General features: G+C 50.9%; 2 protein-coding genes across 2 annotated transcripts in view; one reads left to right on the plus strand and one right to left on the minus strand.

Annotated features, from left to right (window-relative positions):
* Positions 1 to 14,192, plus strand: part of ATP13A5 (ATPase 13A5) — a 33,854-nt gene extending 19,662 nt beyond the window's left edge. The window contains exons 16-30 of the mRNA XM_075418076.1: positions 271 to 427; positions 1,857 to 1,974; positions 2,575 to 2,699; positions 2,841 to 3,004; positions 3,591 to 3,713; positions 4,515 to 4,594; positions 5,595 to 5,637; positions 6,445 to 6,554; positions 7,276 to 7,372; positions 8,415 to 8,487; positions 9,102 to 9,276; positions 10,281 to 10,471; positions 11,980 to 12,068; positions 12,923 to 13,003; positions 13,783 to 14,192. Of these exons, the coding sequence (XP_075274191.1) occupies positions 271 to 427; positions 1,857 to 1,974; positions 2,575 to 2,699; positions 2,841 to 3,004; positions 3,591 to 3,713; positions 4,515 to 4,594; positions 5,595 to 5,637; positions 6,445 to 6,554; positions 7,276 to 7,372; positions 8,415 to 8,487; positions 9,102 to 9,276; positions 10,281 to 10,471; positions 11,980 to 12,068; positions 12,923 to 13,003; positions 13,783 to 13,983 (1,827 nt within the window). The 3' untranslated portion in view covers positions 13,984 to 14,192. The remainder of the gene's footprint in view (positions 1 to 270; positions 428 to 1,856; positions 1,975 to 2,574; positions 2,700 to 2,840; positions 3,005 to 3,590; positions 3,714 to 4,514; positions 4,595 to 5,594; positions 5,638 to 6,444; positions 6,555 to 7,275; positions 7,373 to 8,414; positions 8,488 to 9,101; positions 9,277 to 10,280; positions 10,472 to 11,979; positions 12,069 to 12,922; positions 13,004 to 13,782) is intronic.
* Positions 14,193 to 16,337: 2,145 nt separating this feature from the next.
* On the minus strand, positions 16,338 to 18,876 carry PLAAT1 (phospholipase A and acyltransferase 1). The gene is made up of 4 exons (XM_075418075.1): positions 18,488 to 18,876; positions 17,815 to 18,038; positions 16,924 to 17,192; positions 16,338 to 16,525 (listed from the first exon to the last, which is right to left on the minus strand). The coding sequence occupies exons 2-4, from the start codon at positions 17,951 to 17,953 to the stop codon at positions 16,424 to 16,426; spliced, it is 510 nt and encodes a 169-aa protein (XP_075274190.1). The 5' UTR covers positions 17,954 to 18,038; positions 18,488 to 18,876; the 3' UTR covers positions 16,338 to 16,423.
* Positions 18,877 to 20,900: the final 2,024 nt, after the last annotated feature.

Here is a 20,900-nt window from a genome sequence, read left to right on the forward strand (position 1 = left end):
TGGGACAAAGCCTGGAAAACCAGTCAAATATAAACAAAAATATTGCAGTTCCTGGGAAGTACAGTAGGAAGACAGAGCTGTTGAGATTGTGATTCCTGAACTTGTGATCAGGGATCTGATCCCATAGCCAGAAGGCAGAAAAGGTGAAATAATCTCCTATTAGTAATAAATCACCTTACCAAGAAAACCTCAAACGAGCTGAAGTTCAGAATGGATTTTCTTTGTGTATTCAATGATCCAAATAACATCTGACTTTCCTGACCTCTCCAGGCCCCCGTGGAAGGAATAGCAATCCTACATCAATTCCCCTTTTCTTCTGGGCTCCAGAGGATGTCTGTTGTTTCACAGAAGATCGGAGAGGAACAGTACGACCTGTACATGAAAGGAGCACCAGAAATAGTGTCCAGCTTTTGTAGACAAGAAACAGGTACAGAACTGGGAAAGGACAACTTTACAGTGTTTACTTGGACTTAATCCAAACCAGAGTTTATATTAGGACTCTAATCGTAAAAGGTTTTCAGCATTTACTCTTCCCACTGGCCACACTGCAACCGCATGTGTATGAGTCTTCCCACAAGCCAGCCTTGAGCTTCTTAAATGTCATTAGTTAATACTACAAACAAGTTTTCGTTGCTTGTTTGGAAGTTAAAGGCGCACACAGCCCAACAGCTAGTGAGATGCACAGCCTGAGGTTCAGCCCCGATACATCCCTTAGCTGACTTGCATCAGCTGAAGATACAGTGCACAAATAATGTTGATATGTCAAGATACCCAGAGCAGACGTAGGATCATGGTAACTGGATGTGTCACAGCAAGTGTGTTGTGCTGTACAAGTTCTTAAATTTCCTGCTAATTTATTGCCCTGTAAATTCAGCACTGAGTTACTGACCTAGCTTGCAAAGGCTTTAAATCTCAGCGCTGGGAAACTTGCTGTGGACATGCAAATTGCTGTTATTAAGGATATTTGCTATTAACACTTGAGCAAAAACTTCTGTCCTCTCTCTGAAAATAAACATAGGCTTTTCTTTTTTGTATGTGAACAATATTACAGGCTTCCACTCAAATTTGTCTGCAAACTTGAAACTCAAGTCACATTCTCGGAATACTTCAAAAGGATGCCAAGTAAACGCAGTACCAATGGTTTGTGGCTCTATAGCTTGTTATTTCAGGTGGCACTGACCTGAAAACAGCTGAGAACTCTTTTGGGGGACAGTGGAAAGGTTTAGTTTAGAACCACCTAAGATCTAATGACACAAACCTCCAAACAATTCAACATCAGCAAGAAAAAGGTCTTCAAAATTATGTTTCGCTTTCTCAGATTTCTAAATAGCTCCTCTTTCCTGTCTTGATTGTTTCTATATTGATTACAGCTTAATGCATAATTAGGTACCGCACTGTAAAGCTGTGATTGCAGTACGTAGTGAGCACAAAATACCGCAAAGTTTAAAGGAACTCTTTTCTTTTAGAGTCATGGGAATGATCAGAGAGTTGAAAATTTAGGATTTGGGAGAATTCTTACGTTAAGGCACAAACATAAAACCAATTTCCTCGGCCACTCAGCATGTATGCAGTAAAGCTTAGGACAGAATTACGAAGTTAGTCATTTGTCCTTTGCCCAGTAATTCATCTTCTCTACCTGTACCTTAACATACCTTTAAAAAGTATGAAACAGATGCATAGATCACTTACTTGAGTAGTCAGTTACACAGCCTTGGTACAAAACAGCTGACTTCTGTAAGAGGTCACAGTGCTGTAACAAAGCTATAAAGTGGTTTAAAGGACAGGCATTTAACCCTAGAAAAGCAGTCAGCAAGTGTGGAATATTTTAACCATGAAACTTTTATTCCTGTAAACAGTCCCAGCTGATTTCTTAAAGGAGCTTAAGACGTACACAAGCCAAGGCTTCAGAGTCATTGCTCTGGCCCATAAAGTGCTAAACCTAGGAAAGGACGTAGACATGAGCAACCTAGAGAGGTAAGACGTGCTGATGAGCTGCTGGTATCGCTGCCGGGCTGCTTTCCTATCTGCTTGCTGTGGCCTGCCCCAAACCTTCCCCCCTCACCTGCCAAAGGAAGCCTGTCGGGAAGCAGTACCATATAACGCCTTCCTCTCAGCAGATGCTGATTACACTGTTAATTGCCTGCTTTGCTACTGCTCTTGCAAGGCTCACTGAACTGAATTTCAGAATCTGTTATCAAAGGGTAATGAAAGCTGGTGATTGTGCTCCTATATGGCAACGGATTGGGACTGCAACAGAAATTCTGTATGCCATCTGTGGGTTTCAGCCAGCCAGTTCCTGCAAATCCCTGTCCCTCTCTCGGCACACACATCTCTGCTGCATTGCTCCTTCCTAGAGATAGCAATGTAGCGGATCAGCAGCTTGGCTGAAGTTACAGAAATCTTGGCGTTGTTTGAGCACTGCTTGTCTTCTACTCGCAACAGTTGTGCTTCCCTGCGGAGCCAGTGTGGTTCCCACTGAGCATGGCTTTCCTGTTGAACAAAAACCGCAGGGAGAGTCTCTCTCTCTGTGCTGTCCATGGGAAACAGCATGTTTGTTTCTGTCCTTGCTCTAAGAGAGGAGGCAGAGTCTGGGCTGGTGTTCCTGGGCCTCCTGGTGATGGAGAACAGCCTGAAGCAGGAGACGAAGCCTGTGCTACAAGAGCTGACTGCCGCCCGCATCAGGAGCGTCATGGTCACAGGTAAATCCCTCCGGGCTCTGCGGGGCACACAGCAGAGAGGTTCACTCCTCCAGCATCCTCCATTGCACGGCCGTGGTCTCCACCTGGGCTGCCACCATGCTATGGAGATGCAAGGAGCCTGTTTCTCCACTATCCTCGCAGGAGACAACCTGCAGACAGCTGTCACGGTGGCCAAGAACGCGGGTATGATTCACATGGGCAGCAAAGTCATCCTCGTAGAAGCAAATGAGCCGGAGGGCTCTGCTCCAGCTTCCATTGCCTGGCGATTGGCAGAAGACAGCAAAGCAAACACAGCTGTGCCCCGTGTAAGCATAGCCAGGGATGGTTGCTTTTGGGTGCCAGGAGGAATTAACGAAGCTTTTAATGTCTAATTAGTGCCTAATATCCAGGCTCCTTAGGGCTGGACTTCTTGCTAAGGATTTGGCAGCAGCTCTGAGGAACAGAGGAAGCCTGGGGACGCATTTGTATCTACGGCAGGGTGCATGGAGCTGTGGTATGGACCATGCACCTGTTAAGGGAGTAATAATTAATATAGTGGCTCTTTGTTCCGGGCAACATGCAAAATAACTACACAAATAACTGCCAAGTCTGCAGATGCAGTGGCCACTTCAATCACACTTGAAGTGCGCAGAATTAATGCAATTATACGTACTGGTCTGTGTGACTATTTGCTGGACCAAACTTCCGTGTCTAAACTAGAAGCCTGTGGCTAACAGGGATTAGTTAGGCATGGAAACACAGCTAGAAAATCGAGTACTGCCAAGCAGAAAGTTTTACAAAAGGATGCTGCAGAAGGCTGTGTCCCCGCGTGCCTGGTGGGAGGCTGATGAGCTGGAAGCGAAACGGCATGTTGTGACCTCAACCTGAGAAGAAATGCTGTCTTATTTCTAGGAGGTATGTGCTAATACTGAGGAAAAGATCACCTTGGAAGGAGAAACCAGCAACTACCATTTTGCAATGAACGGAAAGTCCTATCAGGTTATTATGAAGCACTTCTACAACTTGCTGCCAAAAGTAAGTTCAGAGGAAAGAAAGCGCTTATTTGCCCTCCCTGTTTTATTAAGTGGCAGTGGTGCTCCAGCTGGAGAAAGGTGGCTTTCTGTTTGATTTTACATTTTGACAGCTCTGGGCAGCCTCCCACCATGCCTCAGGTTCAACCCAAACAGCTTGCTTTCAGCACCTTCTAAGACCTCAGATGACAGGGGTGGCTGTCATGCTGCGAGCAGCTGTGCCATGGAGTTACTCTATGGTCACCTTCTCAATTTCATTTTAATTAAACACATCAACCCCATTCCCATGTGCCACTACCACAGCTGGCAACAGCCTCTGCTCATCAGGGGCATCAGGAACATGAAATACCCACTTCTAGCAGCAGAAATCTTCAACTCCTGTTACGCAGTCCTTAAAATAGCTGGTACTGGGACAAATTTTTGGGTTTTATAGTCTCTGGCCAGATTTTCAGGTAGGAGAAACCTCAGGCTGCGCAGTGTTACTACTGCTGTCATCAACCATCTGTTCTGCACTTAGGGAACACTTACAATGCCTTGCTGCTCCAAAGGCTGCTGCAGAGCACATGGTGGTCACTGGCTTCCCAGCACCTCTTGCGGAGCAGGCAAAGCAGAAACCAGAGCAGGATAAATCTGATTTTAGAGGAAACACAAACCCTAAGGGTAGCAAAAGCATGGTAGGGTTTGGGAGATGGGATTAGAGGGTTTTACAAGTGTCAGGTACCCATCAGAGAGGCCTGATCCTGCCTTGATGGAGCGATGGAGGCACAAATGCCTGCCCAAAGCAGCCGGTTACTCTCTCTTGCAGATACTGGTGAACGCGACTGTCTTTGCTAGGATGTCTCCTGGCCAGAAGTCCAGCCTCATTGAAGAGTTCCAGAAACTCAAGTAAGGTTCTCTTTTGTTTTCTTCTTGAACCAAACCAGTAATATGTTTGAAGTGTGATCGCCCCAGCTAGTGCTGCTCCAGGCCCATCTTTCCGACCCTCCCTTTGTCCATGGGCGACCCCTGCCCGCATCCTTCGTGGCCACCTCCTCCTAGTTCCGCTGCAGGGACCCTGCTGCACCAGGAGCACCTGCACCCCTTGCCCAGACTTAGCCACCGCTTCTCACTGGTGCAGTAGAGAAGGCAGCATTAAGTGAGGCTGAGATAAAGATACAGAGGCAGACCCCTGCGTACACAAAGAGCCCCCACCGCCAGCAACTCCTGCGTGGCTGCTGGTGCTGTCTGGGCTGCAGCTTTAGCAAAGCTGAAAACAACCTGACGTAGTTAGGAGTTTGACCCCAAAGATGCTCCCCCAGGTCCCGCAAAGGAAGTTTCCTCCCCCCAAACAGGACTCATGCTAACTATAGAAATTGCTTGCTGAGCATAAGCAAGATGTGATACCTTTCTGAAAAAGAAACAGTTAATTCTTCGTTATGAGGTGCTTCCTCTGGGGATGAAGTTCCCTGCCCTCTCAGAGGGACCTCGTGCAATGGCTTGGGAGCTGCTGTATTATTTCAGCAATTCCTGTGTCTTCAGGCCTACAGAGACAGTCGAGGAGAAAAATGCCCGTAAAAGCCAAGGCTGCAGCTGCAGGAGCTGCTGCAAGCATGCACACCCTGCTCCCTTTCCATCACACCTGGTACCATGGGGAAGACACTGTCTGGAATAAAGTGGCAGCATTCCTTTTCCTGTTACAGCCTCTTGCAAAATTGAATTTCCCTCTGTGCACCCTGCCCCGACCTCTCCCCATAGACAGCTTGTCCTCTGGAAACAGCCACTGCCTTCTCCTGGGCCAACAGGAGTCCCTGCTCTGATGTACCTGCAAGTGCTAAGTCAGTGGGTGCTCCACATGGGATCAGCCACGTCCAAGGCTCATGTGTTTTCCCTCTTTTTCCTCCATCAGTTACTGCGTGGGTATGTGCGGCGATGGCGCCAACGACTGTGGGGTACGTAGGAGCTCATCTCCCATTCTTGTTAAATATTATCTCTTTCAACCTAAGGAGTACTGTGACAAGGGGCTGCCCAACACCAGTTGTCACCGGTATTTCCCAGGTTAGCCTCTGGGCACACTTGGTCAGTGTGTCACCGTGAAATGCTATCTACAGGAGGATTTTTTGGTACTAACATACACAAACATAGGGGATTACTGTTTTGATTTTTTCCCCCCAGAAGTAGGGGCAAGGGACTTTCTTACACGTTTGTTCAGTTTTACAGTTGTAAATTTGACAATCTTAGCCGTAAAAATATTATATTATCTATTATATTATGATACTAGTGTAATCATAATATAATTCATAATAATGCATTAGCTTGCTTTGTAAAAGTTGTTGATAGCCTACACCTGAGCGCTAAACCAGAGGTGACAAGGCCAGGGAGCTTGTAAGAGACCAATAAAAGAAATATGAACAGGAGATTGAAAGGCATAGAATGAGGACAAAATGGTTATTTAAACAGTTTAGGAGACTGTTTAACAGGAGAGGTATGCAGAACTCCAGTATGGGAAACAGTGTACAGGGTAATTCAAAGGATTGTAAATAGGTATAATGGGATTAAATGCACAAAAGAAGTATTTAGGCTCCAGGGAAGGGAAGATATCTGGAAAATGAGATCAGTTGGGCCACAGAACAGAGGAGGATCAGTTACAAAGGACACTTGAAGCACAACTTGTAAAGCACCAGTAAACATACTGCGTGGGGTGGGGGGGTGGGGGGTGGCTGGGTGTCTCTCCATCTTCTGACTCCCATGGATTTCAGGCTTTGAAAATGGCCCACGCAGGGATATCACTGTCAGAGCAGGAGGCGTCCGTGGCCTCGCCTTTTACCTCTCAAATCCCCAACATCCAGTGTGTGCCGGAGCTGATCAGGTGAGTCTGCTGGGTGCTGCTCTGGACTAGTCTCAGGGTGCTGCTGCTGGCTCGGAGATCGGCGTAGGGGGGTTGTGAGTGGGCACGCACTACCTTCAGAGATGCTGATAAACCAAACCTAATCCCTCAGTGACTATAGAAAATACAGCAGAAAGGTTTTTGAATTGTTTTTGATACTCAAATTCCAGTGCTGGGAGGTTTTCTGTGGTTGTAGGAGAGCACTGCTGATGGTGGCTGATATTTTTGGAACAGGTGTAGCAGGAGAGTCACAGGAAAAGGCAAGTATATCAGTGACGCAGAATAGATTTTCTTGTCGTTACTTTAAAATATTGATATCCATGTGCTGCACATGGTCATGGAGCAGCCAGTAATGATGCCATTTCACCAAATGTATGCAAAGACAGTTACCTGTCTGAAATGTGCTTGATTCCCGAAACTATTGAGCAAATTAGTAATGAAAAAGCAACAGCAGCTTAATCCAGGCATTAAAATTGTGGCTTTAGAACAAGAACAGAGAAGCAAAATGCTACAATGAAGGGTAGTTAAGTGGCTGTAAAGTATCTTAAGGCCAAAATATTTGTTTGTGGAATTTTGAACTGTTTTCTATTCTTCTTAGAGTTCCTAAACACAGATCCTTAAAGCAGAAACCATCTGTAGCACTAAATCCCCAGTACTGTAGCTGTAAGGGGGGTTTTCTAGCTTTGTTTTGTGTTTCGAGCAGGGAAGGTCGAGCTGCTTTGGTTGCTTCCTTCGCTGTGGTGAAATACCTGACCCTTTATGGCATGATTCAGTTTATTGGTACCGCTCTGCTGTTTTGGGTAAGTGTTTTGTGCCCATCTTTTATCAGCATGCTGTGTGCTCTGTAGTATTTTATCTTTAGTGCCATTACTTGGCAGGGAAGAAAAGGCATGTAGGGCTTCAAGGAATAACAAAGATGTGAAAAGCTGAATAATTACTGGCAGCGTTTAGATTGGCTGTAGGCACCTGCAGAATCTGGAAGAAGCCCAGTGATAAAAATTAATCTCTTCCAGAAGAAGTCAGGGAAATAGAAGGTGGGTGAGTCCTGCCTAGCTGCGTGGTGGAGGCCTGGGAGCAGGACTTGCTGTAGAATGGGGGCTTTGGGGGAGCAGCTGCATCTCTCTGCTGGAGAAAAAGCTTGAAAAAGAAGTGAATGTCTCGGGCAGATGAAGGAGGGTAGTTGAGGAAGAATTACCATTGTGTGTCACCAGTATGTGATGAATCCTCTAAAACTTTAATCCATGAAAAGAAAAACAGCAGAGGAAGTTAATATATGGATTTACTTTGGGCACCACTCTCGCCTCAGCTGATGCACGTCCTCTGCGCAGTCCCGCAGAGGGTGAAGGGCAGAAAGGAAAGTGAGCTGCTGCGAATCTGCAAGGTACAGCTGAGGCTCGGTGGCAAATGGGGAGCGCTGGTGGAGCACCACGTGGGGATGCCTTCCCCAGCCACTGGTTCCATCATGCCAACTTTGTCGACGTCCCCACTACCCAAAAACATTTTGAACCTGGAACAAAGTGAAACTCTAGCTGTCATTTCTATTACCATGGGTTGGGAGTGCATGACCTGATCTGGGTGGCCCAGGGGCACTTGTATCTGGTGGGAAAATATTCAAATGCCACTGTGTTGCCCACAAGTGCTGTGAATTAGCGGGGGATTCAGTGGGACCCAGCTGGCAGCCTGTAAACTGGGCTTGTGAGTCCTCACGGAGTTGCATCAGAGCTGTGGGGCTGCTGTTGCTGGTGTGACATTGCTCTGAAATAGCATCGGCTGCTACAGTTTGTATCGATCATCTAAGTTGTCATCGGTTCTCAGGTGGTGCTGCCTTTTTTTCTGTTCCAGCAACTGCAAATCTTTGGGAATCACCAGTATTTGATACAAGATGTCATCATTACCCTTCTGGTTTGCCTAACAAGTAAGCAGCTTGGGGAAGCCAGTTGTCTCTGTCTGACAGCCTGAGAGTCAATAGATAACTGGATTTCCTAATAAAAATTAAAATGAGGAGCCAAGTTCTGCTGTCAGTAACATCATAACCGTTGATGCTAGGGCAATTCCCAGGGCCCAGAGTGTGAGATTTGGCTCCCAGTCCTTTGCAAACATGGCTGCAAAATTCTGTACATAATCTATAGGGTTTGGATGTGAGACTCGGCTGGAAGAGGAGCAGTTGCTCTTCTGACTGTTAGTGGGGCTCAGACAGTGTAACTTTAGCCCCTGGCCTCCTGTGTGTTCCTGGTGTGAGACCAGTACGGCTCTGAGACTCCACTGGAGATCCACCCCCACCTGAAAGTGAGGATGATATTCCCCATCTCCTCTCTGTGTTCTCTTGAGGAGGGAAAACAGAGGAAGTTCAGATGGAAAACAGTGCAGACCAAAGCCATTTCTTGCCTGCTTGTTAGGGCCAGGCTTTGCAGCATTTAGTGGTGATGAGCAGACAGGGGTCCATGTGTGGCTCTGCTTGCCCAGCAAACGCAGAGGGATGCTGGTGGACTGAGCTGCCACGGACTGGAAGTGTCTCCGGTTTCTCCCCAGTGAGCTTGACTGAAGCCTACCCAAAGCTGGCACCTTATCGTCCTCCCAGCCAGCTCATCTCTCCTCCCTTGCTGCTCTCCATCATCCTCAACGTGTGCTTTGCCATAATCATGCAAACCTCTGGCTTCCTTCTGGTGAGGCAGCAGCCCTGGTATGTAGCGCTGGCCAGCCAGAGGTAAGTCCCTTTTTTTCTCTCTGAGCCCCAGCTTGCAGATCACGTTGCTGCTGTGTGTGGGGACACTCCAGCCTTGCCGTGGCCTGCAGCCGGGCTCACTGTAGGAGGGCAATTCCACCCCCCTCAGCTGTGTGTATGCTTAGCAGAGAGTTGCCAAGACAGAATTAAGTTCTGCAGATGCCTCACAGAGATATGAAGGGCCAGCCTGAGGGCTAACACACGCGTGTTTTTCAAACACCTCCTCTGAGGCACGCAGTGTGCTGCCCGTCTGGAAATATGGGAGGAGTGCGATGCCCATGCCATGGGGCGGTGGTGGGCACCCACACCCGATGGGGCTGGAGGCCCCCAACCTCTCCCCGCTCCCCCTCAGTGCCCTTGCCTGGGGTCTGGCCGCGCAGCTCCTCCCAGAAGTAAACAGCCCTGGGGGTGGGTTTTTCTGGAATCCAACCTGCCTTAGAGAACGGTTGCGATGTTGTAACCTGGCTTGTTTCCGTGTTTGTGAAAGGTAGAAAAAGTCTTTTTCCATATTCCAGAGCTTAACTGTATTATGTATTATATGTATAATACTATGTAATATTTGTTATAATATATATGTATTAATGACCAGTGTATCATCGTCCAGAAATGAACTGGTTTCAGTGGGGATACTGCTGGTGCCAGGGCTCAGCCGGGGCCATTGCCCTGCGGCTGCAGGGATGCATCCCGGGGCGAGTGTACCGGAGCAGTGTGCAGGCACCTGGGGCATGCATCTTCATAGCCGTGTCCCTCAAACACTGCTGTTGTTGCCCACCTGAGAGCCAAGATTTTGGCACACACCAGAAAATTAAGCTGATTGTTTTGGGTTTTGTTTTGGTTCATTGGTTGCTTTTTTTATGTGTGGTTTTCACTCCCGTGGGTGACACCTGGTTGTTATAGTAGGCAAGGTTGGAAAGAAGAGGGAATTGCTGTTTGCAGCTCAGTATTGCTGAGACAGCAGGAACAAAATGGTGGGTGTTACCTTACAGACACTGCTCTCCGGGGAACCAGACCGTGTCCCCCACCAGCCCAGGGGGAAACGGTACCAGCAGCAGTGCCCAGAGCTCTGTCCTCAGTTACGAAGACACTACGCTGTGGCCACTGACTTCTATCCACTGCATCATTGTGGCTTTCGTCTTTTCCAAGGGAAAGCCCTTCCGGAAGCCCATCTACACCAACTGTGAGTAAAGCTGGAGTAACATGTACTCTGCAGACCCCTGCTCCTGCCCCAAAATAACCCTGGCAGGAGAGGCTGCTAGGGAAGGGGTGCTGTGGATTTTTCTGTACCCACACCACTGACTGGCATGTGAAATAATTGTTGGTGTATGTGAGCTCCTACTTCTCCATTTCTAAAAAAGCTCAGTGAGCACTGCTTATGTTAGCTGCTGCCTGGAGATAAGAAGCAGCTGAGCTAAAAAAGGAGACTGCATCTTGTTTTGGAAAATGTGTGCTTTCCAGAGGATGACAGGCTGGATTTAGTGCAGAACTGTGCATTATTGTGAACACAGAGAGCATATGAGCATCAGATATATTTGTTTCAAAACACATCAAAAAGAGTTCCTCTGAGACTCACAGTCTTACCTTGCCTGACTTCCTCTCCTAGAGATGAGAGAGAAAGGCCTGTGATAATATCACTGTTAAAATCCTCTCACAATAACCTTTCTGTGTCTGTCTGTGTTCTGCCGAGATGATTTAGCCCTTCTAGCCATCCGTTGCCCGACAGCTCCTTTGCGATTGCAGCTCATGGATGAGAGGGCAGGACTGCTTAATCTTAGCAGGGGTGTTTTTAGGTATTTTGTTAAAAGGCAGGTCCCAAACCCATTTCCCAGAGCACTGGATCACCTGCAGAAGACAGGTGAGACCAGAAAGAAGCTGCCCCACAAGCAGCCAGGCTGAGATGGGACAGAGGACTCTGTCAGCTGGGAAATCTGCACACACTTTTCTGTGTTTTATCCCTGTTTAGGGACAATCCCTAGGAAGAAGCAAAGGGCAATTCCCTTGTTTTGGCCACCCACTCAGCCCTGTCCGCTCTCTTCCCTGGCAGTGAGAAGGTTGCCACGAGGCCATTGGGAGCTGTTGACCCATTTTACCAGCTAGTTTTAAGATGCTCACCTCCTGGTAATTGCCAGGAGTTTGGCACCTCCAAACCCCTGGGCCAGCTGCTGTCACTCTGTGGTCTCCTACTCCTTTGGAAGAGGATGCAAAGCCAGACAAGCTCTGCCTGTGGAAGGCACTGGTGTAGGCCACCTTTGCACTGTGTTGGTTGTAGAAGCACCCGTCCCTCCCCGGGAGGGCAGCCCATGGGAAGAAGCAGCCTCCTCTGCTGCCTGCGGTCCAGGCATACGGCTGAGCACGTGGAGGAGCGAGCGCAGGGCAAGGGAAGCTGCTGTGGCTCACAGCAGTGCCCTTTCAAGGCAGTTTTCTGTGGTTGTGTAAGAATCAGAATATGCCAAATCACTTGTGCAGGAAAAACCAGTGTAGGTGGTGAGCTTTGCAACATGCTGCTGGGGAGTAGCTCCTCTAGTTTCAATTCCACAGCTCTTCTTTTAGGGGAAAAAAAAAAAAAAAGGCATTTTACATGATGGCAGTTCTACAGCATTAGCATTTGGGGTTCCTGTCAGTGCATTTGGAGAGTTTGGTCACCAACACCTCTCCCTCCCAGGGCCACAAATGCTCTTCTTTCCCTAGATATATTTTCAGTCCTCCTGGCTCTCCAGCTTGCGATCTGCCTCTTCCTCTTCTTCGCCGACATCGATGCTGTGTACAGTGGCATGCAGGTAAGTGCAAACAGAATGCGCATCTCCTTTTCATGCTACTTCTTTTGCTGGCCCTTTACCTAAGTGTAGAGAGCAGAACCTACAGCTATGGTCATCTTGGAAATGAATTTGCTGATCTGATGCTGACTGGGTAGCCCTTTCAAACTTCTCTAAAATCCTTCTGACAAGGGCTTGATTAATGAGGTTGTCCTCCTCTCCTCTAAAGACTGCGTGGCAACAGGGAGAAGAAAAAGTGCTTATAGCTTGCTGAGCTTTTCTTCTTAACAGAAAAGCACAACAGGGTGGGTTGTGGTTTTGCATGTTGTAGGAGGTTTGTTGGCTGGAGAAGCGAGTGGGCAGGGATTGCTGCTCCCTCGGGAGCACCACGAGCTCGTGTGGGGCCATGGCTGCCTTGGCCCCCCCTGGGCGCTCGGCCAGGGCACGGCGCAGGCAGCTGCCTCCAGCTGTGCTGCCCAGCGCCGGGAATGGCCGAGCCCTGCGGCTCGTCCCCAGCCATCCTGCATGGGATGGATTTGGGTGGAGGGCGGGCATACACAGAGGGCAAGGAGCTGCACGTTGTGCATCGGCTGCAACTCCCCAGAAGTATTTGGGCACCAGACTCTGCCCCAGGCACTCGGATTGCAGGTTTCAGCAGTAGCTTAAGTAGCCAAGATGAGTTGGGCAGCTCCGTGCCATGGGGAATCTGGCACCAAACCTTCCATGATCTCTGTGACAAGGGACTACTGTCACCTCCTACTGCCTCCTCCATGCTTGCCCCTGGGAAAAATGTTAGTCAGCCTCTCCAATCATCATGAACAGATGCAAATCTTGGCAAGGCGTTTAAACCTAATTGCCGTTCATGTCTTTTCCAACAGTTTCTTTGCACTCCTGTGATCTGGAGAGTTTACATCTTACTGATGCTCTTGGTCACCTTTTGCATATCTTTTTTTACGGAGGTGAGTGCATTTGTTTACCACCCGTTTTCCCAGGGTGAACCAGTGTCTGGTCAGGTCCTTCTGCACCCATTTGCAGCCTCGCTTTCTTCCTGCAGAAGAAAAAAACCCCCAGACCCTCCCCCCCCCCCCAACTCAAAGCACGTCAATCAAATCTGTTTTATGCAGCACCAGGGATTATTTAGACCATGTCTAAATAGAGAGAGAGTAGGCTGAAGTGCAGCTGCCCCCGAGGAGCCTGCTGCCCTGGCCTGCTAGGGAGCAGACCGCAGCACGCAGCAGGCACTTGGCAGTGATTTCAAAACTGCTTCCCTCTTGCCCTACAATCCACCAGGCCAGAGACTGCTGGCTTGTGAGCTGGATGTTGCAGTAATGACTAAGCCCTAAAGCGTCTTGTGGGTCAAGGCTGGCTGCGTCACCGCTGGTGGGGGCACAGGCTGTGTCCAGCACCAGGTATTGGCCCCTGCAAGGAGCAGCAGTACCCAGTCATCCCACAGCCCAGTCATCCCACAGCCCCGGGAGGAAAAACATGCCCCTTGACTATCCCCTTTAGCCAAGCAGACTGGGATCAGTGTTCTCCTGGTATAGCTGAGCAGAGTCCTCCTGAGGATGAGGATGGTGGCATCTGGCAGCCGTGTTACCAAAGGGGAGCGTATGCAGCTGCCCAGCGCTGTGGGGCTCAGGGGGGTTGCATGTGTAGCAAGGGATGGCTTTTGTCCCCAAGCGGTCCTCCCTCCCTGTGCAGAGCAGCAGCACTGACCCTGTGCCGTGTCACTCCGCAGGATGTTATCTTGCAGAACAAGCACCTCTGGCTGCTGCTTAAAGCCTGGTTTGGGTACCAGTCAAAGAGCCAGTATCGAAAATGGCAGAGGATGCTGCAGACAGATCCCAACTGGCCTCCTGCGAACACAAAAGACTTGGCAGCAAAAAGCACAGAGGAGATTTACATTAACCCTACCTATGAACACAGCAATGAGGACTAAGTGAGACTCCGCAGCCGGGCACAGGGCTGCACAGTGCTGGCAGATTCCCCGGCATGCACTGAAGAACGCGGGTTTTCATCCTTCCATGTGCAGCAGATTCAGATGTTTGAAATCCCTGCACAAACCCATCCATTCAGGGGCAGGCTGGGCCTGCATTCCTTGTGGGCCGGAGCACAGGCGAGGATTATTCTCTCGGCTGCTGGCAAAATAACAGCCTTGACTCTACTCCATTGCAACAGCAGGTCTCGGGCCTCACCAACATACCCTACAAAGGTCCAAAAATATTCAATACAGCGAAGTGCTGGCTTCTGCTGCTCTACATCACGCTCTCACTTTATGTTTCAGCCACTGCTCCACCAAATCCTCTCAATGCACCCACCGGGCTTAATGGGAAGGCAATCCAAAATCAGTGACCTAATCTTGGTTGCATTTTCTTCCATCTTGGAGTGAATTACAGATGTGAGAGGGCATGTATGCTGTCCTTGCCTAGCTCTCCCTTGCCAGTTCTTGCAGACATAATGCTCTGAGTACAAGAAAGGTTAAAGCTCAGGGACTGCTGTAGGACCAGGCTAGGAAGGCTGGTGAGGATATGCCCCACTTCAGCTTGCAAAGGCAGAGGCCAGCACAGCTGCTGCACCCACGCAGGCATGACCCCCTCAGTTCATGCTCTGCCGCTGCCAGGTCCTGGCCCAGGTTTGGTGTCACGCGGCAGAAAGCAGGGCTAAGCCCTGGCTTCTCGCTTTAACTAGGTCACAGCAAGAAGCATGGGTTTTAACACGCTCTGGTGCACGGCTACTGGACAGGTACAAGAAGCTGAGCCCCTGTGTACTTGCTCCTTCATCTTCAAGTTGTTCAGCCACCATGGAAGAACTTTTGGTTACATTTGCAGGAAGCAAAAAAGGACTTTCAGTTTCAGTTTTATTATAATATGTGTTCCTATATTAAAAAAAGAACTTTATTTAAATGTAGTAAGAGGGCACTACAAATATGACCAGAAGTCTCAGCTTTGTTATTTCAAACACTTAAACAACTGATGTTTAAAAAAAGCTTCTGATCCTGTTATGTACATGTTCAGAGCAGACAAAAATAGCACGCCTCTTACAGACAGCTCATTTGCTCTCATCTCTTCTTACAGCCCAGGCAGTTGCCTGTGGCAAAAGCAACAAAGGATTTTATTTCTTACATGTGCTCTGCAAATAACATGGTTCCAAACATGCAAGCCAGATACTCCTGGTAAAGAGTAATAAACCACACTTTTCCAAAACAGTTCTCTTCTAAGACAAGCCACATGTCAGCTTCGTGACAAGGAAGTAATGAGGCTCTGCAGCTTTGGCGATGGGGCACAGGTGCTGCACAGCTCACTCTCCAGGTGCATCACCCAGAGCACTGCAGGGACCCTGGCTTTGCCTTCCTGTTGGCTGGAGAAAGATCTTGTGCTCAGGCTACCAACTGCTTAAATTCAACTTCAGGTCCCTGAGGAGCCAATGGCCCCAGCTGCAAAGGGCAAAGGCTCCTGGCTGCCCCTGCAATCCATGGTGTCTTTCTTTAAACCTCAGTGCTTTGACAGACCAAGGAGTAGAATCATAAAGTGTCGGAAAGGACCTTAAAGATCATCTATAGTATGCTTGATCAGGTCCAGTATCACCAATTACTGCACTTACAGGGATGAAGAGGGAAATTTCAGTGGCACAGTGGCCCCAGCCTGGAACAAACAGCTGCCAGAGATACAGCTAGCTGGGATTTTGTCAGATCCCCCCCGACTGGGGGCCTGCTGCTCCCAAAGGGAGACAGAGAGCCAGGGAAAGGGATGCTTCGCAGGCAGGAAAAAAACTAAACAAAACGCCATTGTGCCAAAACCAGAGCACTCATTTAAAACACCGAGGGATACAGCCTGTGGGACCTGCCCTTCCTTCCTTCCTCCCACCCTCGCAGGAGCGGCTCAGTTTAGGCACCGCTGGCCCAGGCCCCCAGATGCAGCACGTGCCTCGTCTGCCCTTCCGCAGGCCTTGGAACCTGGGGTTTCCCACTTGCACAGGCTCTCTGCTGGAGGCAACACAGTAAACCCTAAGCAACACTTGCACATTACTGTTGTTTAAAAAAAGTAAAAATGTTTCCTCAAGCAGGTTAAAATAAGTTATTCACAGAAAAAGCCCACAGGATGTAGCTGCTAAAACCAGGATGTGTGGAGAAAGCTTGCACCAGCCCTCAGCAGAGCACTGGGGGTGTGAGAATGGAGAATTCGCTTGCAAGCACTCCCAGACTACCACAAAAATCACCACAGGCAATGAAATAAAAGCAGATGTGGCAAACAGGCTAGCGCTGCTCTCAGCAAGGGCAGCACAGTTGTTAGTAAGTCCTGGGGGAAGCTGCGGCCACAGACTGTCCCCAGACCCTCCCGGCTGGGGCTCCCTGCCCTGCTCCGAGCTCATCCCACGGCCTGTCAGTACTGTCTCTCCCTGGATCTGCTCCGGAGCAAGCCCAGCAAGGAGAAGGCACCAGCAGCAGCTGTTACAAACCCAATGGCACCGATTGCTCGTCTGGCCTGCAAAGGGGGAGTAAAACACAGGCTGGAAACATGGTGAGCTTTTTTATTTTTTTTTTAACCACCCCCAGGCACCCTAATGAAGAGCAGGCAGAGACAACCAAGGCAATCAAATGAATGAGAGACACCCGTCCCATGAGCAGAAGGGGTAACACCCAGGCTTTTACCCTTAGGCTGTGGCACTCAGTAGGAGGGCACTATGAGGGTGCAGATGGACCAGAGCCAATCTCCTGGTCCAGGGTCTCCACCGAGGCCGAAGGCAGCGACGGTTTGGACCCCACACCTGGGATTTTGATGTTCCTGCGCAGTTCGCAGGCTGTGCCCTGGTCCAGGGGCTCAGACAGAGCAGCAAGGAGGTGCTCTGTGAGGCATGCAGGACCTCACCCCACGTTACCTACCTGGTCAGAGACCCCCTCACCGTAGCGGAGCAGTGTCACGAAGTGCTCGCAGTTGTTCCCGAGCAGGTCGTAGGACACCTCCTGGTCGATGAGGTACTCAGCGCGCCGGATGATCTCCTCCACGGGGAGGGGAGCGTAGGTGCCGTCGTACTTGTTGTTGATGTGGTAGGTGTCATTTCCCACCACGTCCTTCAGGAGCTGCATCCTCACCCGGGCCTTTCTGCTGAACACTGACTTGGCACTGGCAAACGTGGCTGGGGGCCCTTCATCTGGGGAAGGCAGGGACAGGAGGAGCCAGGCAGGTCCTGCCTGGTCCCTCTAAGACCTTAGAGGGGTTTCTGGCTGGCTCCTGGAAGCGCCCACCACCGGCCCACGGAGGCAGAGAGGACTCCCAGGTCACCCCAAAACCCCTTCTGCACCCACAGAATCACAGAATGGTAGGAGTTGGAAGGGACCTCTGTGGGTCATCTAGTCCAACCCCCCCGCCAAAGCAGGGTCACCTACAGCAGGCTGCACAGGACCTTGTCCAGGCGGGTCTTGAATATCTCCAGAGAAGGAGACTCCACAACCTCCCTGGGCAGCGAGTTCCAGTGCTCTGTCATGCTCAAAGTGAAGAAGTTCTTCCTCATCTTCAGGTGGAACTTCCTGTGCCTCAGTTTGTGCCCATTGCCCCTTGTCCTGTCACTGGGCACCACTGTAAAGAGTCTGGCCCCATCCTCTTGACACCCACCCTTCAGATATTTATAGGCATTTACAAGATCTCCTCGCAGCCTTCTCTTCTTCAGGCTGAACAAGCCCAGTTCCCTCAGCCTTTCCTCGCAGGAGAGATGCTCCAGTCCCCTCATCACCCTCCTAGCCCTATGTAACCCTCCTGGGCTGCAGCATCCTTACCTACAGGCGTCACGTTGATGATGTACCCGTCCCCCAGGTACAGCGCCCAGTGCTGGTAAGCCGGCCGGAAGATCTCGATCAGGTCCCCGGGCTGGGGGTCGCCGGGGTGGGTGGCACTGAAGCTCTCGACAGCTGCCATCTCAAGAGCGGGAGGTCAGGGCATGCCCCTCCGGGCGGGCAGGCGCGGTGGAGAGGGGAGGTCTGGGCCGCGCACAGGGCATATGCTGGGGGCCGGCAGGGAGAGCGTTAGGGGAGCATCCTCGGGGGGGGGGGGGGGGGGGGGGAGGGCACCCGGCCGCGGCGGCCCCCATCTCAAAAGCGGGGCCCTGGCCGGGGGCAGCCGGTCGCTCCGAGGCGAAAACGAAACCGCCGCCCCTCCGGCCCAGCGCCGCGGGCGAACGGTGAAGCCATGACGGGCCCGCATCCATCCCGCAGCGCCCGGCCCCCCCCGCGGCCGCTCTCCTCTCGGGGCTCTGCCTGTGCCGGCACCGGGCCGGCTCCGGTGGAGGGTGGTAGCTCCCCGGGGCCGGGTCGGGGGGTGAGACGGGACACCCGGGGTCCTGAGCCTGTCCCCGGGGCACCCCCGGGAGCTCGGCAGACCCGCGCCCGCCCCCCGGGCAGCGGCCGTATCCTGCCGGCAGACCCCGCTCCCACCTCCTGTCCCCCCGCTCACCCCAGCGCCCGTCCCGCTGCTGCCGTGGCCGGGCGGCCGCCCCGGGGGCGGGCGGAGGGGGGCAGCGGCGGAAGCTGGGCCGGGTCCGGTTCCTCCCGGCCGCTATAAATGGCGCGGAGCCGGGCGGGCGGCGCTTGCACGGTCCCCCGGGAGCTGCCCGTCCGTCCGTCCGCCGGGCCCCGCTCCGGAGCCCGTTCCCAAAGCTCGCCCTGTGCTCGGGGAAGCGGCCGCGGCCTCCTCGCCGGGAGCCCCCCGCCACGGCTGCCGGGGCCCCGCCGAGGTGCCGGGGGCGGGGGGGGTTCGGGGCCGGGGGAGCGGTCCTGCGGCTGAGGGAGCAGCCCTCGGCGGGAGACCTTTCGGGAGGGAAGGGGGATGCTGCCGTTCCGCTTTGCCGGGGAGGAGCGGGGAAGGAGGCGGAGCTCGGGGTGAATCCCAGTGGCGGTTTTAGGGCAAAGGGATTTCTAGGATGGTTCCATGTGGTGGGCCAGGAGTTTCCTTCAGGACATCAGAGGAGTCTCGTGGTTGTGCCCAGCAAGAGTCCTCCGAGCTGAGGGGAGGGCGCGGGGAGCGGGTACGGCTGGCTTCTTGGCTGTTGCCAGCACCGGGTGCTAAAAAGAAGGGTTCACTAACAACAAAACTGTCCTCCGAGTTGAAGTAAGCCGTGTGTTTAATGCCCAGCATTTTCAAAGTCCAATGAGCAAGCCAACTGATTTAAAAGATCAGAGCAGCTAAAAGTTTGTCATCTTTCTGGCTTCATTTGGCATTAAATAGTTAATTCAGTGGAGCACTGAATTGCAGTTCTGCTTTTCTGTTTCGAGTCTGAAGTATTTGCAAAGCTTTGGAGTGGAAAGCCAAGGCAATTCTTGTGGTGTCGGAGTTGGGGGGGGGGGGGGAGTGTGTCCATGGAAACCCAGAAATCTGCTTTACCTGGGCACAGCTGGGTGCTGAGGCTTGGGAGAGCCCGGCCTGGGGTCCTGCAGGGTGGGGCCTGGCCTGAGCCCCCGCAGACGGCAAGGGGAGGCGAGTGTGGTCGGCACCGCTCGGCATCCACAGAATCGCACCGTTAGCAAGCGCGGGAGCGTGATGGGAAGCTGCTGCTGAGCAGGCATGAAAGATACTTTTATAATTGTGGTGAAATTCCAGCATAAGGTTGACAGTTCATTTGTGTACGAGCAGGTCTCGCAGTGATTAATTTGCATTGTGTAACGAGGCTGAAAGCCCCTTTCCATTCTCATCCTCTCCAAAATAGCTGTGTTGTGTGCGTATGGACAGCTGGCATGTTCTCGAATGGACCAGAATAAAATGCCTTTTATCTGCCTAATTGTTCATGGAGGTTACAAATACTGTTTGGGCTAACAGCACACATGAGTTTACGGATATAAGGGAAAGAAGAAAGGGCAAGTAAACAATAACCAGCATTGTGGCAGAAACAGTGGGAAGCCGACACTGTTCCTCACCGTAATCAGAAGTGAACCTGCAAAGAACTGGAAGAGCATCAGAGAAACCGCAATGATGCATTGCTTACATCTCAAAGCTTCATTCATGGCACTGGAAATTCATTCAGGGCTTGTAGAAGGCCCAGGCGGTGCCTCAGTCCCCTGAGCCTTGTGAGTGGCCTGTCCTGGGGTGTATGTCTCACACACTGCATGTTATTAGGCCTTGCCACAAACACCTTTGATCTTCTGCTGTAGGGAGGTCCTTAGTGTGGCCCAGGGCTGAACATGTGTGGATCTCTACCCGCATTCATCAGAGCGTGGCAGCTTCAGAGTCTGCAAAGACCTCAAGGAGAGTTCATGACAGGATCTTGTTCTTCAGATCTGAAGTTTTTGTTCAGTTATGCTCTTGCTTAGCACCCGCAGGCAGGAGGCTGATGACAATGCTACTTCTTGTCCACTCCACCCTGACAGCAAGGAGGCAGCTCTCCTTCAAACAATCACTTCTTTCAGTCCAGCACTCCCAAGGGGGACATTGTTTTTACTTCACCCACCACCAGATGAGCTCAGTGTCTTATACGTTTCTTTCCCATGTGGGACATGTCTTGCCAGAAGAGGAGTAAGAACTGTGTCCAGCTCAGTCAGCTAATCCCCTCCCCGTGGAAGGATCTGGATAACATGATGTTGTGAAGACCTGCCTGGGATGCTATAATTAATTCTGACCACATCAGACTACGGTTTGTACATCTATCAGAGGTGTGTATGTGGTGGTGTGCAACGTACTTGTGCTGGTAAATTCTGTCTGGGCTTAGTGTATTTGAAACAACCTCTGAAGACACCATGGTTTCTTATGTGAGTTAGGACTTATTTCAATTTGGGTCTACGACATGAGATTTGAGATATATTTTAGATGAATAATTTCAAAGGTTTTCAGAAAATGCAATGATTTATTTATTATTATTTCTTCACAAAGTTCTAGA

Source organism: Opisthocomus hoazin, chromosome 4 (assembly GCF_030867145.1).
Source record: "Opisthocomus hoazin isolate bOpiHoa1 chromosome 4, bOpiHoa1.hap1, whole genome shotgun sequence".
In the NCBI taxonomy this organism is placed as follows: Eukaryota; Metazoa; Chordata; class Aves; order Opisthocomiformes; family Opisthocomidae; genus Opisthocomus; species Opisthocomus hoazin.

Bases quoted from the DNA above. Each gene is read 5' to 3' on its own strand.
- PLAAT1 (XM_075418075.1), bottom strand. From the start codon at position 17,953: ATGGCAGCTGTCGAGAGCTTCAGTGCCACCCACCCCGGCGACCCCCAG. The intron at 17,193-17,814 runs GTAAGGATGCTG...TGCCTTCCCCAG, and splicing joins CATCAACGTGACGCCTGTAG to ATGAAGGGCCCCCAGCCACG. The intron at 16,526-16,923 runs GTAGGTAACGTG...CCCCCTTTGCAG, and splicing joins GTGAGGGGGTCTCTGACCAG to GCCAGACGAGCAATCGGTGC.